The sequence below is a fragment of the Schistocerca cancellata genome, chromosome 10, assembly GCF_023864275.1.
Source record: "Schistocerca cancellata isolate TAMUIC-IGC-003103 chromosome 10, iqSchCanc2.1, whole genome shotgun sequence".
In the NCBI taxonomy this organism is placed as follows: domain Eukaryota; kingdom Metazoa; phylum Arthropoda; class Insecta; order Orthoptera; family Acrididae; genus Schistocerca; species Schistocerca cancellata.
The window spans coordinates 120,379,552-120,395,805 of record NC_064635.1 but is presented as its reverse complement, the minus strand read 5'-3'; the positions used below and the strand labels follow the sequence as shown (position 1 = coordinate 120,395,805).

At 38.2% G+C, this 16,254-nt stretch overlaps 1 protein-coding gene across 1 annotated transcript in view; it reads left to right on the top strand.

Annotated features, from left to right (window-relative positions):
- The window catches only part of LOC126106180 (titin), a 218,406-nt gene extending 203,436 nt beyond the window's left edge, over nt 1–14,970 (top strand). The window contains exon 17 of the mRNA XM_049912417.1: nt 14,510–14,970. Within this exon, the coding sequence (XP_049768374.1) occupies nt 14,510–14,688 (179 nt within the window). The 3' untranslated portion in view covers nt 14,689–14,970. The remainder of the gene's footprint in view (nt 1–14,509) is intronic.
- Nucleotides 14,971–16,254: the final 1,284 nt, after the last annotated feature.

Here is a 16,254-nt window from a genome sequence, read left to right as displayed (position 1 = left end):
AGAACATAACTGCCACCTGCGCACAAAGAGCTACAGGTTTACACAGAATACATCTACGCTGTTCAACACAGTCAGAGACATACTGTTACCATCAGCATGAAAATTGTTTGTTAGTCGATGGTAATGTATGGTTTATTCACAATAAGTGTCTATATACTTTGCGAAAAGGTCAGTTTCAATTATGTATATAGCTGTCACTGCCTATGTTAAATGGTATAGACGTATTCTGTATAAATCTGCAGCTATTGGGTGTGGATCGAAATTATGTGAGGATCATACCTATCAATAAGCATGAACTCTGTCTGTAATTTACTGTTATACTGTTAATATAGCTACGAACACTGAAAATGTTTGCATAAATGTAAAACAGTGTTGTGTCAAGAACGAAATGAACCGTCTTCCAACATGCTTCTTGCTGTCACCTGTTTAGTCCACTTCATTTTTTGGTTTTAATTGTAGAGTCTTGTGAAATGTTTTTATTATATTTTGACATGTTTTGAGCGATTAGACTGTCTGCTTGTAAACATTGTGTCTGTTGCAGCTGACTGCCACTGCCACATCATATCTCATTATAATAAACTCTTTTGAAATTGTTTTAAAATTTTGTAAAAAAAATTTTAATTGCAGATTATTTTTATCACTGCACATATTATACAAACACAGAAAATACGTATGTATTATGTTCCTAAGTTCTTATGTAGGAGACTGGTGCCATGTACTTATGGGCACTCAGTGCTGATGTTATCGACAGGTACTGTTATCTGATACAGTCATTAGAAGCATTATTTAGAACCATATAATTCTGCCCCTGAACTTGACAACCACCTGCATCTGCTTAGGAAGTGAGTCCACAAGCTATTACAGGTGTATAGCAGCCAGGTGAAGCCAGCTACTGAGGATTTGATTGCGCAGTTACACCAAACTGTAGTAGTAGCTTTATTCATCTGTAGATCTCTTTTTACAAGGATATAGGACATGTCAAAGTATTTATAAATTTAGATCAATTTAAAATAAGCTAATTCATATACACATATATTTACAGACCTAGTTAGAGACAATCATTAGATTTACTCCTGGTATACAATACTTTTTTTTACAAATAACTTATTAAATAATGTAATGCCACATTGTTCACTCATATCTCGCTATCAGTCACTTCACACACTATACACACATTGTTTCATAACACTTCACTCACTGCACACACACACACACACACACACACACACACACACACACACACACACACACACTGGGGATCTCTGCGCCATTTTTTTTGTACTGCAACTTCCCATTTGCTAATCTGAAAAACTGAGTCAGCATTCTTCCATAATGAGTGTGATGTTGAGTTCAGAAAGAGGAAGAGGTGTTAGTATTGTGCTATGCATAGCTTGGGAGTAAGTATTTCTACAAAGGAAAAAAAGACGGTAAAAAACATAAAGTGAAGGTTTTATTTGGAACGTTGGATATATTATAATCATTATTATTATTATTTATTTGTATAACATTTTTTATCAAACTCCTGCTCTGTTTTATCTAAGTAATCCTTCAATGTATAAAACATATTGCACAACAGGTACTTTTTAGCTGCCTTTTTAAATAAGTGTATTTTGGCAATTTCTTTAATCTCTTTTGGTAATTTATTGTACAGTTTTATTCCTTGGTAGAAAATGCTGTTTTGAGTTTGATGTTTATTTTTTCTTGGTAAATGTAAGTTGAGTCTGTCTCTTGTTGCATGATCATGGACAGAGCTGTTTGTGCAGTAATTACCAATGTTATTTTTGATGTGTACAACTAACTGGTAAATGTATTCACATGGAGTAGTTAAAATCCCCAGTGTTCTGAACAGATCTTTACAATGAGCTCGACTAGTCTTTTTTATTATTATTCTTATGGCTCTTTTCTGGAGTTTGAAAATTGCGTTCATATTTTGTGCATTTGTTCCCAAAAAAAGAATTCTATTACTAAGAATTGAGTGTACATATGAATAATATGTAACTAAAAGACACTGCATGTTACACACAGATGATAGGATTCTAAGGGCATAACATGCTGATGACATCCTCTTTGCAAGTACCTTTGTGTGTTCACACCACTTCAACTGAGAATCAATATTCATTCCTAGAAATTTTGCATTTGTTACACAGTCTATAGAGGTGCCATCTACATTTAATTTAACATTGTCATTTTTACTCTTCAAACTGAAATTCATGGCATTATATTTCTTTATGTTCAATATCACTTTATTACTTATTGACCAATCGTAAACTTCCCTGAGAGTTTCATTTGCTTTCTTGGCAAGTAGTTCTCTTGTTTTCTCAGTGACTATAATGTTGCTGTCATCAGCGAAGAGGATTTTTTCACCATGAGTAACACTACTGGGAAAGTCATTGCGGGTATAGTTATGTTGACATTGTACCCACTGGTCCAACATGCCACTGATTTTCTATGGTGTTCAAGTCAGTTGATTTTGCAGCTCAACTGAGATGTAATAGGGTTAAGGAGTGTTCAGCAAAACCAGTCACATATTCTTCCAGCCTGACAAACTTTGCTGTTGTCGTCTTAATGTGCCTAATGTGAACAACGACCACTTGCGAGGTGACTATCTTCAAATGTTCATTGTGTGCAGTAGCTTTCACAATGATCTCTCACTGACAGGTTGAGATTGACCATCTACTGTTGCCTACAGCAATTCCTCTCAGGTTTGGAAGTAATTTTGGTTCACAAACCTTGAAACACATCTCTGATCCTTCTGTCAGGATCTTTTTCCTACCACAATTTTGATATCATGTTTCATGGCCACATGTGTAGAAAAATTGAGCAGTTTGCTACAAAACATCAACAAATCCAGCAACTTCACTTGCTCTATGGCAACGGGCACAGCGAAACACAGTTGTCCCTTTGTCACATCCTTACATTTACTTGTGTTTATGTACAGTGTCCACTTGAAACACAAATGCCTCACTGATCACTACTGCCTGGTGCTCACGTAGAGACAGTGTGCTTGCAATTAAGCATGCGACTCAGTTGCAGTGCCATCTGTCAAGGTTTAACAATTCGTCTGTGCATACGCACCGGGGTTGACAAATTTTTTGTCGGATGAGCTTATTTTCTCCAAGAACCCAATGAACAATTCTGCACATGTTCAGTACAGCTGCCTTCTGTCGTTGCCAACAGACCAAGGATGCAGTTTTAGATCTCATTTTGAGATGGCTATGCTGCATGATATTATCACAAGGAGAATGTGGTAATTTGGGGAAACGAACTTGCTGCCGTTAGATATGTATATAACACAATGGGCCATTTGCAAGTTCTGAAAAATATTAAAAACAAAGGGATTGTTTCTCACTAGGAGGGATCATGAGGACATGTTTAGATTAATTACAGCACGAATGGAGTCATTTAAACAAGCATTCTTCCCGTGTTCAGTATGTGAATGCAATAGGAGAAAACCCTAATAATTGGTACAGTGGAATGTAGCCTCTGTCATGCTTTTCACAGTGGTTTGTACAGTGTAGATGTAGATGTGGATGTGTACTGACTTCTGTTTCCACATGGCTTTTACTTCATCTGCCAGGCCCTTGTGTTTGACTGTCTTCTCAATGCAGGAGGTTTGCATATTACAGGTGTCGGATTTAGTGATGTCTACAAGGAAAGTGACTTCTTCAGCTTTATTGATCATTGTTATGTCAGGTCTGTTACAATGGGTTGTTTCACCAGTTATGCTGCAGTTCCCTAAATGTTGACATTTGTGTTTTTTACAACAAGTATCTTTAGACTGGAGGAAAATCTTTCAAAAATTGATAGTGCTGCCCCAACTTGTGGAGAATTATTTTGGTCACCTCATCAAATCTTTACAAAATATTCAACGGGTGCCACAGTTTTACATTGAGATATTATGTGCTTCAAGAAAGCCCTCGGTTCCTATATGCAAATGGGCGTGCATCAGTCAATTGTTCTGTACTCGCAAATTGACATTATCCTGGCTGAGATCATTTGCATGTATCTTGCACAGTTCGTTTAGTCAACCTATTATTTTTGTGTGAATTGAAGGGCTCAGCAGATGAAAGTACTAACCCAGAAGAGCATTTTTTGCTGTTTGTTGCTACACCGGCTTTATAGATTGGTGAATTGCTCTTGTAAAAACAATGATTCACATTCCAGAGTAGCTTTCTGTACACAGGGCTCATTTTTCATGTGGGATGGCCCTTCGACAGCTGATACAGGAAGATGGATGCCATACTTCATGCAAATTCACTGTTTCTACCTCTTTGTTTCTTTCAGATCTGTTCTTGTTCAGTTAATGAGGCACAGGAACTACTTAGGTATTAATGGCACTGAAGGTGTTTTTTCCATCTAGGATATTGAAGAAATTCTGCTGATTTATGTAGCTGTGGCATGTTTTGTTTTACTGTTTTTTGTAACAGTCATCTCTCTTGAAGGAGTCCCAAGTACTTGTGAGTGTCAAACTGATTCATAGGCATGATTATGTTCCCATCACTCACCTCAAACCGAGTATCTTGAATCTTGCCCTTCCTTATGTGCACTAGTCCAGGCCAAACAACGTGCTTCTTTCTGGAAAACATTTCTACTGCTTTTAGGAGGTGAGTCATCTGTATTTCAGCTGAGGCATATAGTTTAACATCATCCATGTAGAATATTACTTTTACTATCACTACACTAAACTCTCACTTATGCAGCCCTCAGTAATCCAGACTACATCTAGCATCTAGTCGCCCAAGCATAAATGATGTTGAATTACCATGCTCAATAATATTGTAAATTATGATGTTAAACAATGCTCTAAGCATATGAAATCGTGGCTTTCTTTAAAGTTCAGTCTCTTCTTGCTAACCTCAAGCAGAAGCTTGAAATTTTTGATAAGTTTTACTGAAGATTTTCACAGGAAGTCATTGCTGTTGAGTACAATGTTGGATGAGCACTGATTATGACATCAAAAAGAAACAGACCCAAATGCGGAGTGAGTTGGGAAAACGGGAGGTTATGTGGAATTGTGAAATGAAGAAGTGGTTGCATCTGTTTATAGATGGATCGTATAACAATTCAGTGGCAGGGTAATAGAGGAAAAAGTGTTGCATTTTAAAAAATAACCAGGCAGCAGCAGTGACAGATACAGAAAAACCTCAAAGAGGTGGCACTAAAGATATCTTGAGCTGCCTTTACTTTTACCATAATAAAAAATAATCAAGTCACACACAAAGTTTAAGAAAGTTTTATGTAAACTGATTATACACATATGCAAGACAATGCCATCTTATGATATAAAAAAGTTACAATTCTGGTTTTCTTCCTTAAATGATGAATTCTATGCACCTATTCTTCCTGACAAATTGGTTAATTACATCGTCAATAGGACAATCAATGTCAGGGTGAGTGTTCAGTTGAGTTAAGCCATTAAGTCGATCCCTATGTGCCAGAGAGAGACATATAAAATACGATGATGTGGACACATTTGGTACATAGGAATGTACAACTTCTCAATAACTCGATTCAATCGAGTCGACTGATGAAAGAAACTAACAAATAGCACGGGGGCTACTGGCGGGGGCGGGGCGGGTGGCTGCACAAGGGAGGAGGGGCCACGTGCCCCCCATATGTATTAGCCACTGGGCAGCAGCAACTTGTTTGCAGCAAACGAAGATAGGCTACCAGACTGGAAAAAATGACATGGCGCGCAGCAGCTGACAGTCACCAGGATACATAGCATAGGTGACAAGAAAGATGTTGAAGAGTTTGTAGTGAAGACACAGAAGGTAATTAACAAAGCACATTTAGCTGCTGATGCTTTGTTCAGTACTGATGAAACTGGCCTCTTTTACTAGATGCTTCCTTTGAAAACATTACCTGCCAAGAATGAGAAGGAAGTTTGAGGGTACAAACAATAGAAACACTGTGTGATGTTAATGGCGTGTTGTAATGCAAATGAGAGTCATAAATTACCACTCGTGCTGACTGCAAAATATCAACATCCACATTGTTTTCAACACAATGACAGAAATACATTAACAGTGGGACACTGTGCTCAGGAGAAAGCATGGATGGACAGAGAAATAGTCTCTTGCTGGTTCCACGAAGCATTTGTACCATCCATAAGAAAAGAGCAGAGGCAAAACAAGCTTTCTCTGAAAGCTGTCCTCGTAATTGACAGTGCTCCCAGTGGTCCATCTGATGTGACTCTAAAATCCAATGGTATATATTACAAGCATTGTTTCTTCCATCCAATGTCACTATTGACATGTATTTCTTGTCTGTTAGCTGAACTACCCTCAAAAAGATTCTGTTGAGATTACATTGAAGATGTGGAAAGCATTCACCTTTCTTGACGTTTTCCCAACAGCAGAAGCACAGAATAAGTGGAGAATGCTACCATAATGAAGAGCTGAGGATGTAAATGTGGAAATGTGATTTATTAGTCTCATTACATACATTGTACACACCATATGATCCGTTGTACAGAAGACACGTCAAGTTTAGCAAAAATATAATGTATAATGATTTACAGAAATTCTTTTTACACTATTTTAAAAATAATGCCAATAAATATAACACTACAATATTTACTATAAATTAACACTTTACCAATTTCCTTTGTTGTACACAGACAACACTGCAATATTAGCTATAGATTTTTATTGTTCTAAGTGTCAGACTGTCCTCCATGAGTTCATCAGTGGTGCAGTAACATTTCTCTATTAAAATATTTTGGGATAAACTTTTCAGCAAACCAAGGTCCATTGTTAATATGTTTCTTCCTTTTAATTTGTTATATATTTTTAGCCCCATGTACAGCGGTGTCTGAGCATGAAGCATTAAGTGATGTGAAGGAAATTTGAAGTTTTCCTTGTGATGAGTACCGTTGTTGTTGTTGTGGTCTTCAGTCCAGAGACTGGTTTGATGCAGCTCTCCGTGCTACTCTATCCTGTGCAAGCTTCTTCATCTCCCAGTACCTACTGCAACCTACATCCTTCTGAATCTGCTTAGTGTATTCATCTCTCGGTCTCCCTCTACGATTTTTACCCTCCACGCTGCCCTCCAACTCTAAATTTGTGATCCCTTAACGCCTCAGAACATCTCCTACCAACCGATCCCTTCTTCTAGTCAAGTTGTGCCACAAATTTCTCTTCTCCCCAGTTCTATTCAGTACCTCCTCATTAGTTATGTAATCTACCCATCTAATCTCAGCATTCTTCTGTAGCACCACATTTGGAAAGCTTCTATTCTCTTCTTGTCCAAACTATTTATTGTCCATGTTTCACTTCCATACATGGCTACACTCCTACAAATACTTTGAAAAAAGACTTCCTGACACTTAAATCTATACTCGATGTTAACAAATTTCTCTTCTTCAGAAACGCTTTCCTTGCCATTGCCAGTCTACATTTTATATCCTCTCTACTTCGTCCATCATCAGTTATTTTGCTCCCCAAATAGCAAAACTCATTTAATACCTTAAGTGTCTCATTTCCTAATCTAATTCACTCAGCACCACCCGACTTAATTCGACTACATTCCACAGAATATTCCTGAGACTTTTGTACCCTGGTCTTGTGATGTGCTTATTTATTCTGTAAATTCTCTGATGGCATTTATGGTGCTTTTTCCTCTTTGAAAAAGAAACTGATTTGTACAAATAATGTCATTTACTCTACGGAAATTTTCTAGTTGTTTCGCCACAATTTTTTCAAATATTTTAGAAAAAATAGGAAGGTGAGAGATAGGTGATCCCTTTTTAAATAATGGCTTAATCTCTGCATATTTTAGGACATCTGGGAAAGACCCATGTTCAAAGGACTGGTTTACAATAATAGTCATAGGGTATGAAATAATGTGGTGTACAGCCTTGATTACCATGGAACATATTCCATCCTATCCAGCTGAATTTTTGTTTTTTAATGATAATATTGTGTCTTTCACATCTTTCTGAGTGATTTTTCTGAGTTTTTTAAAAGAAATCTTTTGTATATCATCTCTATACCTGAAAATCATATTGTCCTGATGGGGTGTCATGTCTACGTCAAATTTTGCTATATTGACATTTGAACATGATTTACAATTATGTCACCCAGAAACATAATTTGAGAAGTTTCTTCACTTTTAACATTGACTCCCAACTCTGATTCCACAACAGACCAGACTGCCTTTGTTTTATTTCTTTGTTTATGAATGCACTATATGCCAGTTTTTTTGCTGCCTGTATCACTTTTTTTAATATAGTCTTATAGCCCTTAACATAAGTTACAAAATTAGGGTCTCTATTTAGCCTACTTTGAGCTCATTGTACAGCTGTCTTTTTCTGGCATGTGAAATTTTTATGCCTGGTGTAATCCAATTTCATTTGTTCCTGGCTCTCATTTGATAAGATTTTGGGGGAAATGTTTAACTGAATACACCCAAAAAACAATTTAGAAATTTATCAACATTTTGTTGCTTGAATCACAGTGGTCTAAAGGCCAGCTTATAACACTTAACTCATCACAAAAAACTCTAAATTTTCTTTGCTAAAATTCCTTCTTATATAAGATTCAGATTTTAGTTTCTCTGTTTTGTGGAGCTGTATAAACAAAGCTGAGTGGTCAGATATCTCTAGATCTAGGCAAAACTTCTTTGTATCATCAAACTGATATAATGTATTTAAGTTGAAGTCTCCTTCAATCACAATCTTTTTCTTACTTCTCTTTTTAAGTTTATCTAAGAAATGTTGAAATTTTTCTAAGAACAATTTAGTAGCAGAACTCTCAGGAATTCTGTAAATTAATATTATCACAGTATTTAAATCACACAGCTCTACATAACAGCTTTCAAAAATACATTCTTCATTTAGATAACTAAAATATTCTTTCACTTTAAAGTTTAAGGAGGCGTGCAGTAAGATACAGGAGCCCCCATGAGATTTGTTTTTTTCTACAGAAGCTGCTGGCAAATTTGAAATTGCTAATTTTATTTAGAACGCCTATGCATTCTTCTGTGAGCCAGTGTTCATTTAAGCAGACTACCTTCATGTTTGCCAATTCAGAAAGTATAACTTGCAGTTCATCAATTTTAGGGTAACCTAGATTTTGAGGTTTTTCTGCTAAACCGTTTATATTTAGAGGCATCAAGATAGAATTTTTCAATTTGTTTATACTTTGAAGAGCCTCACTTGTTTCATTATATTTACAGTTCCCATTTTGGATCACCACTTTTGTTTTCTCACCCCTTTCGGAAGTTTTCAGTTCCCCTTGCTTTTAATGATTCTGCGGATGTCTACGATCATTTTGCTGAAAGCCATTGAACCTAACCTATTCAAGTGTAGCCCATCCTTTCCCAGACACTTAACATTTACAAATTTATTTGAGTCTACAAAAATTGCACCCAGCTTGTCGCACTGTTCCATGATTCCACTGTTTATCTTATTTATATATGTATCACTTACTGATCTTCTGTGTAAAATTGCACTAACGACAGTTTTTGAATTTGCAAACACACATTTTGCTGAGCAGATCAAATTCCGTGTTTCATTGACTATTTCTTCCTTATTGCTGTTCCAGATGGAATTTATGCCAACATGAATGAAAACACCTTTGTATTTGTCCTTTTTTTCTTTTCCAATTTCAGTTTCACTTCATTTTGAATTTAGAATATTTTGAAAGCATCTACTGATCTGATGTGATTGGTTTCCGGGACAAACATCGATTTCACAGCCTTGAGCTGTAACATTCTACATTATGGAGTTGCCAACAACAAGGAAGTCCCTTTTTTCAATCGGTTTTGCTGAGGCATTCCACGTTTGTCTTTTTTGTAGCTCACTGTTTCCCATTTATATTTGTTTAGAGATAGTCCGGTGGGTGGGTTTTCTACATTCTTTTTATCACATTTCGCACATCATGTGTATTTTGAAGGTTTTGGTACTTGGCTGGTGTTTTTCAGAAACCGTGGATTCCATTTCGCTTATTTCTTTTTGACGGATATAACACAAACAGAAATATTTTTCTTTAGTTAATCTATCATTTTCTTTCGTTGTAGTCAGTAATTCAGTTTTCAATGCTTCAATGTCCTTGTGTAGCTGCTTTATAATTTCGTTTTTTGTATCTTCTTTTATTTCCGTTTCACATGCACAGGCCTATTTTCCCATTGACTGTTTCAACTCGTAAACAAACGTAGCATGCCCATCGAATATCACCAGTGATGAATTTTAGGTTCACTTTTGCGCACCAGTAATTGCACTTGACACACAAAGTACCCTTCATTACTTGCTTTTCACATTCTCTACACAAAAAATTGTTTGTTTTTTGCTTTTTTGATGAGAGCCAAGCGTTACTACACTTTCTTATCGGTGCCATCTTGGCCGATGTGCAGATGTGACCATCCACTGACACAGAGTAGAAGTCAGTATTATACGAGCAAACAAAGTTGACACTCTGCGCTGTAGCTGATGGGAGCGACTGTAAATGGGAAATGCATCTAAGGTCGCCCCTATCAGCCACCGCACTGAGTGTCAACTCAGTTTGCGCGTATGGTACTGAGTAACAGCTATGAGCCAGTAAATTCAGAGCATCAGGTGCTGACACTTTGTACATTGACATTTGCTCCAAGCTCCCAGGAGAAGGAGACACTAGTGAGGAAGATGATGCTAAGTGGCTGAATGAGGCAAAGATTAAGAGACAAAGAAATAATAATGAATAGTGTGCTGGAAAATAATGACGTTCTTGTGCTGCTGATGCTGAAGCTGCAGAATCTTCCTGGAGTACATTATGCAACAACGACATGCACACAGTACCAATGTTGTTGTTGTTTTGGTCTTCAGTCCTGAGACTGGTTTGATGCAGCTCTCCATGCTACTCTATCCTGTGCAAGCTTCTTCATCTCCCAGTACCTACTGCAACCTACATCCTTCTGAATCTGCTTAGTGTATTCATCTCTTGGTCTCCCCCTACAATTTTTACCCTCCACGCTGCCCTCCAATACTAAATTGGTGATCCCTTGATGCCTCAGAACATGTCCTACCAAATGATCCCTTCTTCTGGTCAAGTTGTGCCACAAACTCCTCTTCTCCCCAATCCTATTCAGTACCTCCTCATTAGTTATGTGATCTACCCATCTAATCTTCAGCATTCTTCTGTAGCACCACATTTCGAAAGCTTCTATTCTCTTCTTGTCCAAACTATTTATCGTCCATGTTTCACTTCCATACATGGCTACACTCCATACAAATACTTTCAGAAATGACTCCCTGACACTTAAATCTATACTCGATGTTAACAAATTTCTCTTCTTCAGAAACGCTTTCCTTGCCATTGACAGTCTACATTTGATATCCTCTCTACTTCGACCATCATCAGTTATTTTGCTCCCCAAATAGCAAAACTCCTTTACTACTTTAAGTGTCTCATTTCCTAATCTAATACCCTCAACATCACCCGACTTAATTCGACTGCATTCCATTATCCTCGTTTTGCTTTTGTTGATGTTCATCTTATATCCTCCCTTCAAGACATCATCCATTCCGTTCAACTGCTCTTCCAAGTCCTTTGCTGTCTCTGACAGAATTACAATGTCATCGGCGAACCTCGAAGTTTTTACTTCTTCTCCATGGATTTTAATACCTACACCGAAGTTTTCTTTTGTTTCCCTTACTGCTTGCTCAATATACAGATTGAATAACATCGGGGAGAGGCTACAACCCTGTCTTACTCCCTTCCCAACCACTGCTTCCCTTTCATGTCCCTCGACTCTTATAACTGCCATCTGGTTTCTGTACAAATTGTAAATAGCCTTTCGCTCCCTGTATTTTACCCCTGCCACCTTTAGAATTTGAAAGAGAGTATTCCAGTCAACATTGTCAAAAGCTTTCTCTAAGTCTACAAATGCTAGAAACGTAGGTTTGCCTTTCCTTAATCTTTCTTCTAAGATAAGTGGTAAGGTCAGTATTGCCTCACGTGTTCCAGTATTTCTACGGAATCCAAACTGATCTTCCCCGAGGTCGGCTTCTACTAGTTTTTCCATTCGTCTGTAAAGAATTCGTGTTAGTATTTTGCAGCTGTGGCTTATTAAGCTGATTGTTTGGTAATTCTCACATCTTTCAACACCTGCTTTCTTTGGGATTGGAATTATTATATTCTTCTTGAAGTCTGAGGGTATTTCACCTGTTTCATACATCTTGCTCACCAGATGGTAGAGTTTTGTCAGGACTGGCTCTCCCAAGGCCGTCAGTAGTTCCAATGGAATGTTGTCTACTCCGGGGGCCTTGTTTCGTCTCAGGTCTTTCAGTGCTCTGTCAAACTCTTCACGCAGTATCTTATCTCCCATTTCATCTTCCTCTACATCCTCTTCCATTTCCATAATATTGTCCTCAAGTACATTGCCCTTGTATAGACCCTCTATATACTCCTTCCACCTTTCTGCTTTCCCTTCTTTGCTTAGAACTGGGTTTCCATCTGAGCTCTTGATGTTCATACAAGTCGTTCTCTTATCTCCAAAGGTCTCTTTAATTTTCCTGTAGGCAGTATCTATCTTACCCCTAGTGAGATAAGCCTCTACATCTTTACATTTGTCCTCTAGCCATCCCTGCTTAGCCATTTTGCACTTCCTGTTGATCTCATTTGTGAGACGTTTGTATTCCTTTTTGCCTGCTTCATTTACTGCATTTTTATATTTTTTTTCTTTCATCAATTAAATTCAATATTTCTTCTGTTACCCAAGGATTTCTACTAGCCCTCGTCTTTTTACCTACTTGATCCTCTGCTGCCTTCACTACTTCATCCCTCAAAGCTACCCACTCTTCTTCTACTGTATTTCTTTCCCCCATTCCTGTCAATTGTTCCCTTATGCTCTCCCTGAAACTCTGTACAACCTCTGGTTCTTTCAGTTTATCCAGGTCCCATCTCCTTAAATTCTCACCTTTTTGCAGTTTCTTCAGTTTTAATCTACAGGTCATAACCAATAGATTGTGGTCAGAGTCCACATCTGCCCCTGGAAATGTCTTACAATTTAAAACCTGGTTCCTAAATCTCTGTCTTACCATTATATAATCTATCTGATACCTTTTAGTATCTCCAGGGTTCTTCCAAGTATACAACCTTCTATCATGATTCTTAAACCAAGTGTTAGCTATGATTAAGTTGTGCTCTGTGCAAAATTCTACCAGGCGGCTTCCTCTTTCATTTCTTAGTCCCAATCCATATTCACCTACTACGTTTCCTTCTCTCCCTTTTCCTACACTCAAATTCCAATCACCCATGACTATCAAATTTTCGTCTCCCTTCACTATCTGAATAATTTCTTTTATTTCATCATACATTTCTTCAATTTCTTCGTCATCTGCAGAGCTAGTTGGCATATAAACTTGTACTATTGTAGTAGGTGTGGGCTTCGTATCTATCTTGGCCACAATAATGCGTTCACTATGCTGTTTGTAGTAGCTTACCCGCGTTCCTATTTTCTTATTCATTATTAAACCTACTCCTGCATTACCCCTATTTGACTTTGTGTTTATAACCCTGTAGTCACCTGACCAGAAGTCTTGTTCCTCCTGCCACCGAACTTCACTAATTCCCACTATATCTAACTTTAACCTATCCATTTCCCTTTTCAAATTTTCTAACCTACCTGCCCGATTAAGGGATCTGACATTCCACGCTCCGATCCGTAGAACGCCAGTTTTCTTTCTCCTGATAATGACATCCTCTTGAGTAGTCCCCGCCCGGAGATCCGAATGGGGGACTATTTTACCTCCGGAATATTTTACCCAAGAGGACGCCATCATCATTTAATCATACAGTAAAGCTGCATGCCCTCGGGAAAAATTACGGCCGTAGTTTCCCCTTTCTTTCAGCTGTTCGCAGTACCAGCACAGCGAGGCCGTTTTGGTTATTGTTACAAGGCCAGATCAGTCAATCATCCAGACTGTTGCCCTTGCAACTACTGAAAAGGCTGCTGCCCCTCTTCAGGAACCACACGTTTGTCTGGCCTCTCAACAGATACCCCTCCGTTGTGGTTGCACCTACGGTACGGCTATCTGTATCGCTGAGGCACGCAAGCCTCCCCACCAAGGGCAAGGTCTATGGTTCATGGGGGGGGGGGGGGGGGGGGGGGGCAATGTAGTGCTCGTAAAGTGGTCACATGATAAAGTATGCTGCCATCGAGTTTCATCAATGCGACAAGGAAAAGTTCAGGACGTGCTGAAGGATTCTGTTTCTATGAAAATAAATGTATCTTTGGGTTTAATAAAGTATAGGTCCTATGCATTTAAACTAATTTTCAGACACACTCAATAATCTGGCAGTTCTGCTAATCTGGCACCCAGCTGTGGAGGGAATGGCCCAATTAGCAGGGGTCTAGTGTATTACTATTACTTGCTGTGATTTGGTGTGTTCATTAATATTCATCTAATGTTCTATGGTGTTATAGCATAGCGTACGGAATGAAAACCAAACAAAACTAAAATGTCCAGTTCCAAAGACAATGTGTATTCCTCGCAACAGCTAACAGGTCCCAATGTTTCTGTTCACAGAGTGCTGTAATGTAGTGCCCCGTGAAGCGAGCCGCATAACAAGTTTCCTGTGCGAGATGTGCCAGGAGAAAGGCCATGCGGGACGCGCCCGCTCCCCGTCGCTCGTCAAGATTCCCCACCCGGGACAGCCATCCTCGGGGCCAGCCCTCTTGCTGGCAGCACCTCTGCGAGCCTGCTGATAGGCAGAGGACAGTGTCGTATCTCCTAGAGGCACTAGTTTACCCGAATGTAGTGTGCCACGGCATCCATCTGTATGACCAGGTCTTTGTATCTTTCCGTGAGATCTACACTGTAGCCAATGTCACTTTCTTTTTTGTTGTGTGTGCAGAACAAGTGTACTGCCATCTGATTTAAGAAAATGCCTACAAGCTTTAGCACAGTTTTCTCATCTGTTCCGTAAAGTGTTTTTTCTATAAGAGTGCTATCCACTGCCCATCCTGTACTCAAATTCTGGTCAGTTCTGAACTTATCTCTGTAAGAATGATTATTGCTGAGAATTATAATTTTTCACTGTTGAGCAGTATTTTTTAGTGTCCAATGCTGGAAAGGTGACTGAATTTAGAATGTAAAGTTGGAGTTGTACATCACACGAATGTAAACTCCAGATGATTTTGAACAAGTTTCAGTGGTAATTATATGTTAATGTGTAGCACATTTTGGAGGCGCAGAGAGAGAGAGAGAGAGAGAGGGAGAGAGAGATGTGTGTGTGTGTGTGTGTGTGTGTGTGTGTGTGTATGTGTGTGTGTGAGAGAGAGAGACAATGCATGCATGCATGCAAGCATACATGTGTGTGCACAGGTGCAAAGGAAAAGTACAGAGCCTATACAGTTATCTGCAGAATTAGAACTTAATATAAATGTTAGTATGTTTATCTTTCATGATGTAATGAATTGATATGTGAATTGAGTTGATGTGTGTTGTTTATATGTTATTAAATTTTGATCTGAAGTCTGAATCACATTTAATTTCTTAACCAATCTCATGCTTTCTCTCAGTGGTATGTAAGAAATGTTTGGATAGTCTATCACTTTTAAAGCAATTTTCATTTTAGTTATTGAAAAGTCCTATTGTTCCTCTATACAGATTTTTATCATGCACCTGCTGAGGGAAATTCAACAATATTTACTACTGTATAAATTCTGTTATTAAAATAAGAAATAAAAAGACTGCAAATTAATTCAATGCAAGTATTTAATTTTGATGTCAGATGTAAAAGGAGGATTGCTCAAAGACGATAATTGCATAGAAATGTTGGAATTGTAGATCAACCGTGAAACAAAACATATCTGAAATGTGTTTTAATAAGGAGCAACATTTTATTATTACTGGATACCTAAGTCTTAAAATCTGGACAATGAAACTATTATGAATACATAGTAATTTATGATCCTTCTTGTTAGATGGTCTCCTAGCACTAAAGAGAGAGATGTGGTGGCCATGTGTGTGTGTGTGTGTGTGTGTGTGTGTGTGAGAGAGAGAGAGAGAGAGAGAGTTAGTTTTCTACATTTGATGAAGAACTTAGTTGATAGCTGAATATACACTCCTGGAAATTGAAATAAGAACACTGTGAATTCATTGTCCCGGGAAGGGGAAACTTTATTGACACATTCCTGGGGTCAGATACATCACATGATCACACTGACAGAACCACAGGCACATAGACACAGGCAACAGAGCATGCGCAATGTCGGCACTAGTACAGTGTATATCCACCTTTCGCAGCAATGCAGGCTGCTATTCTCCCA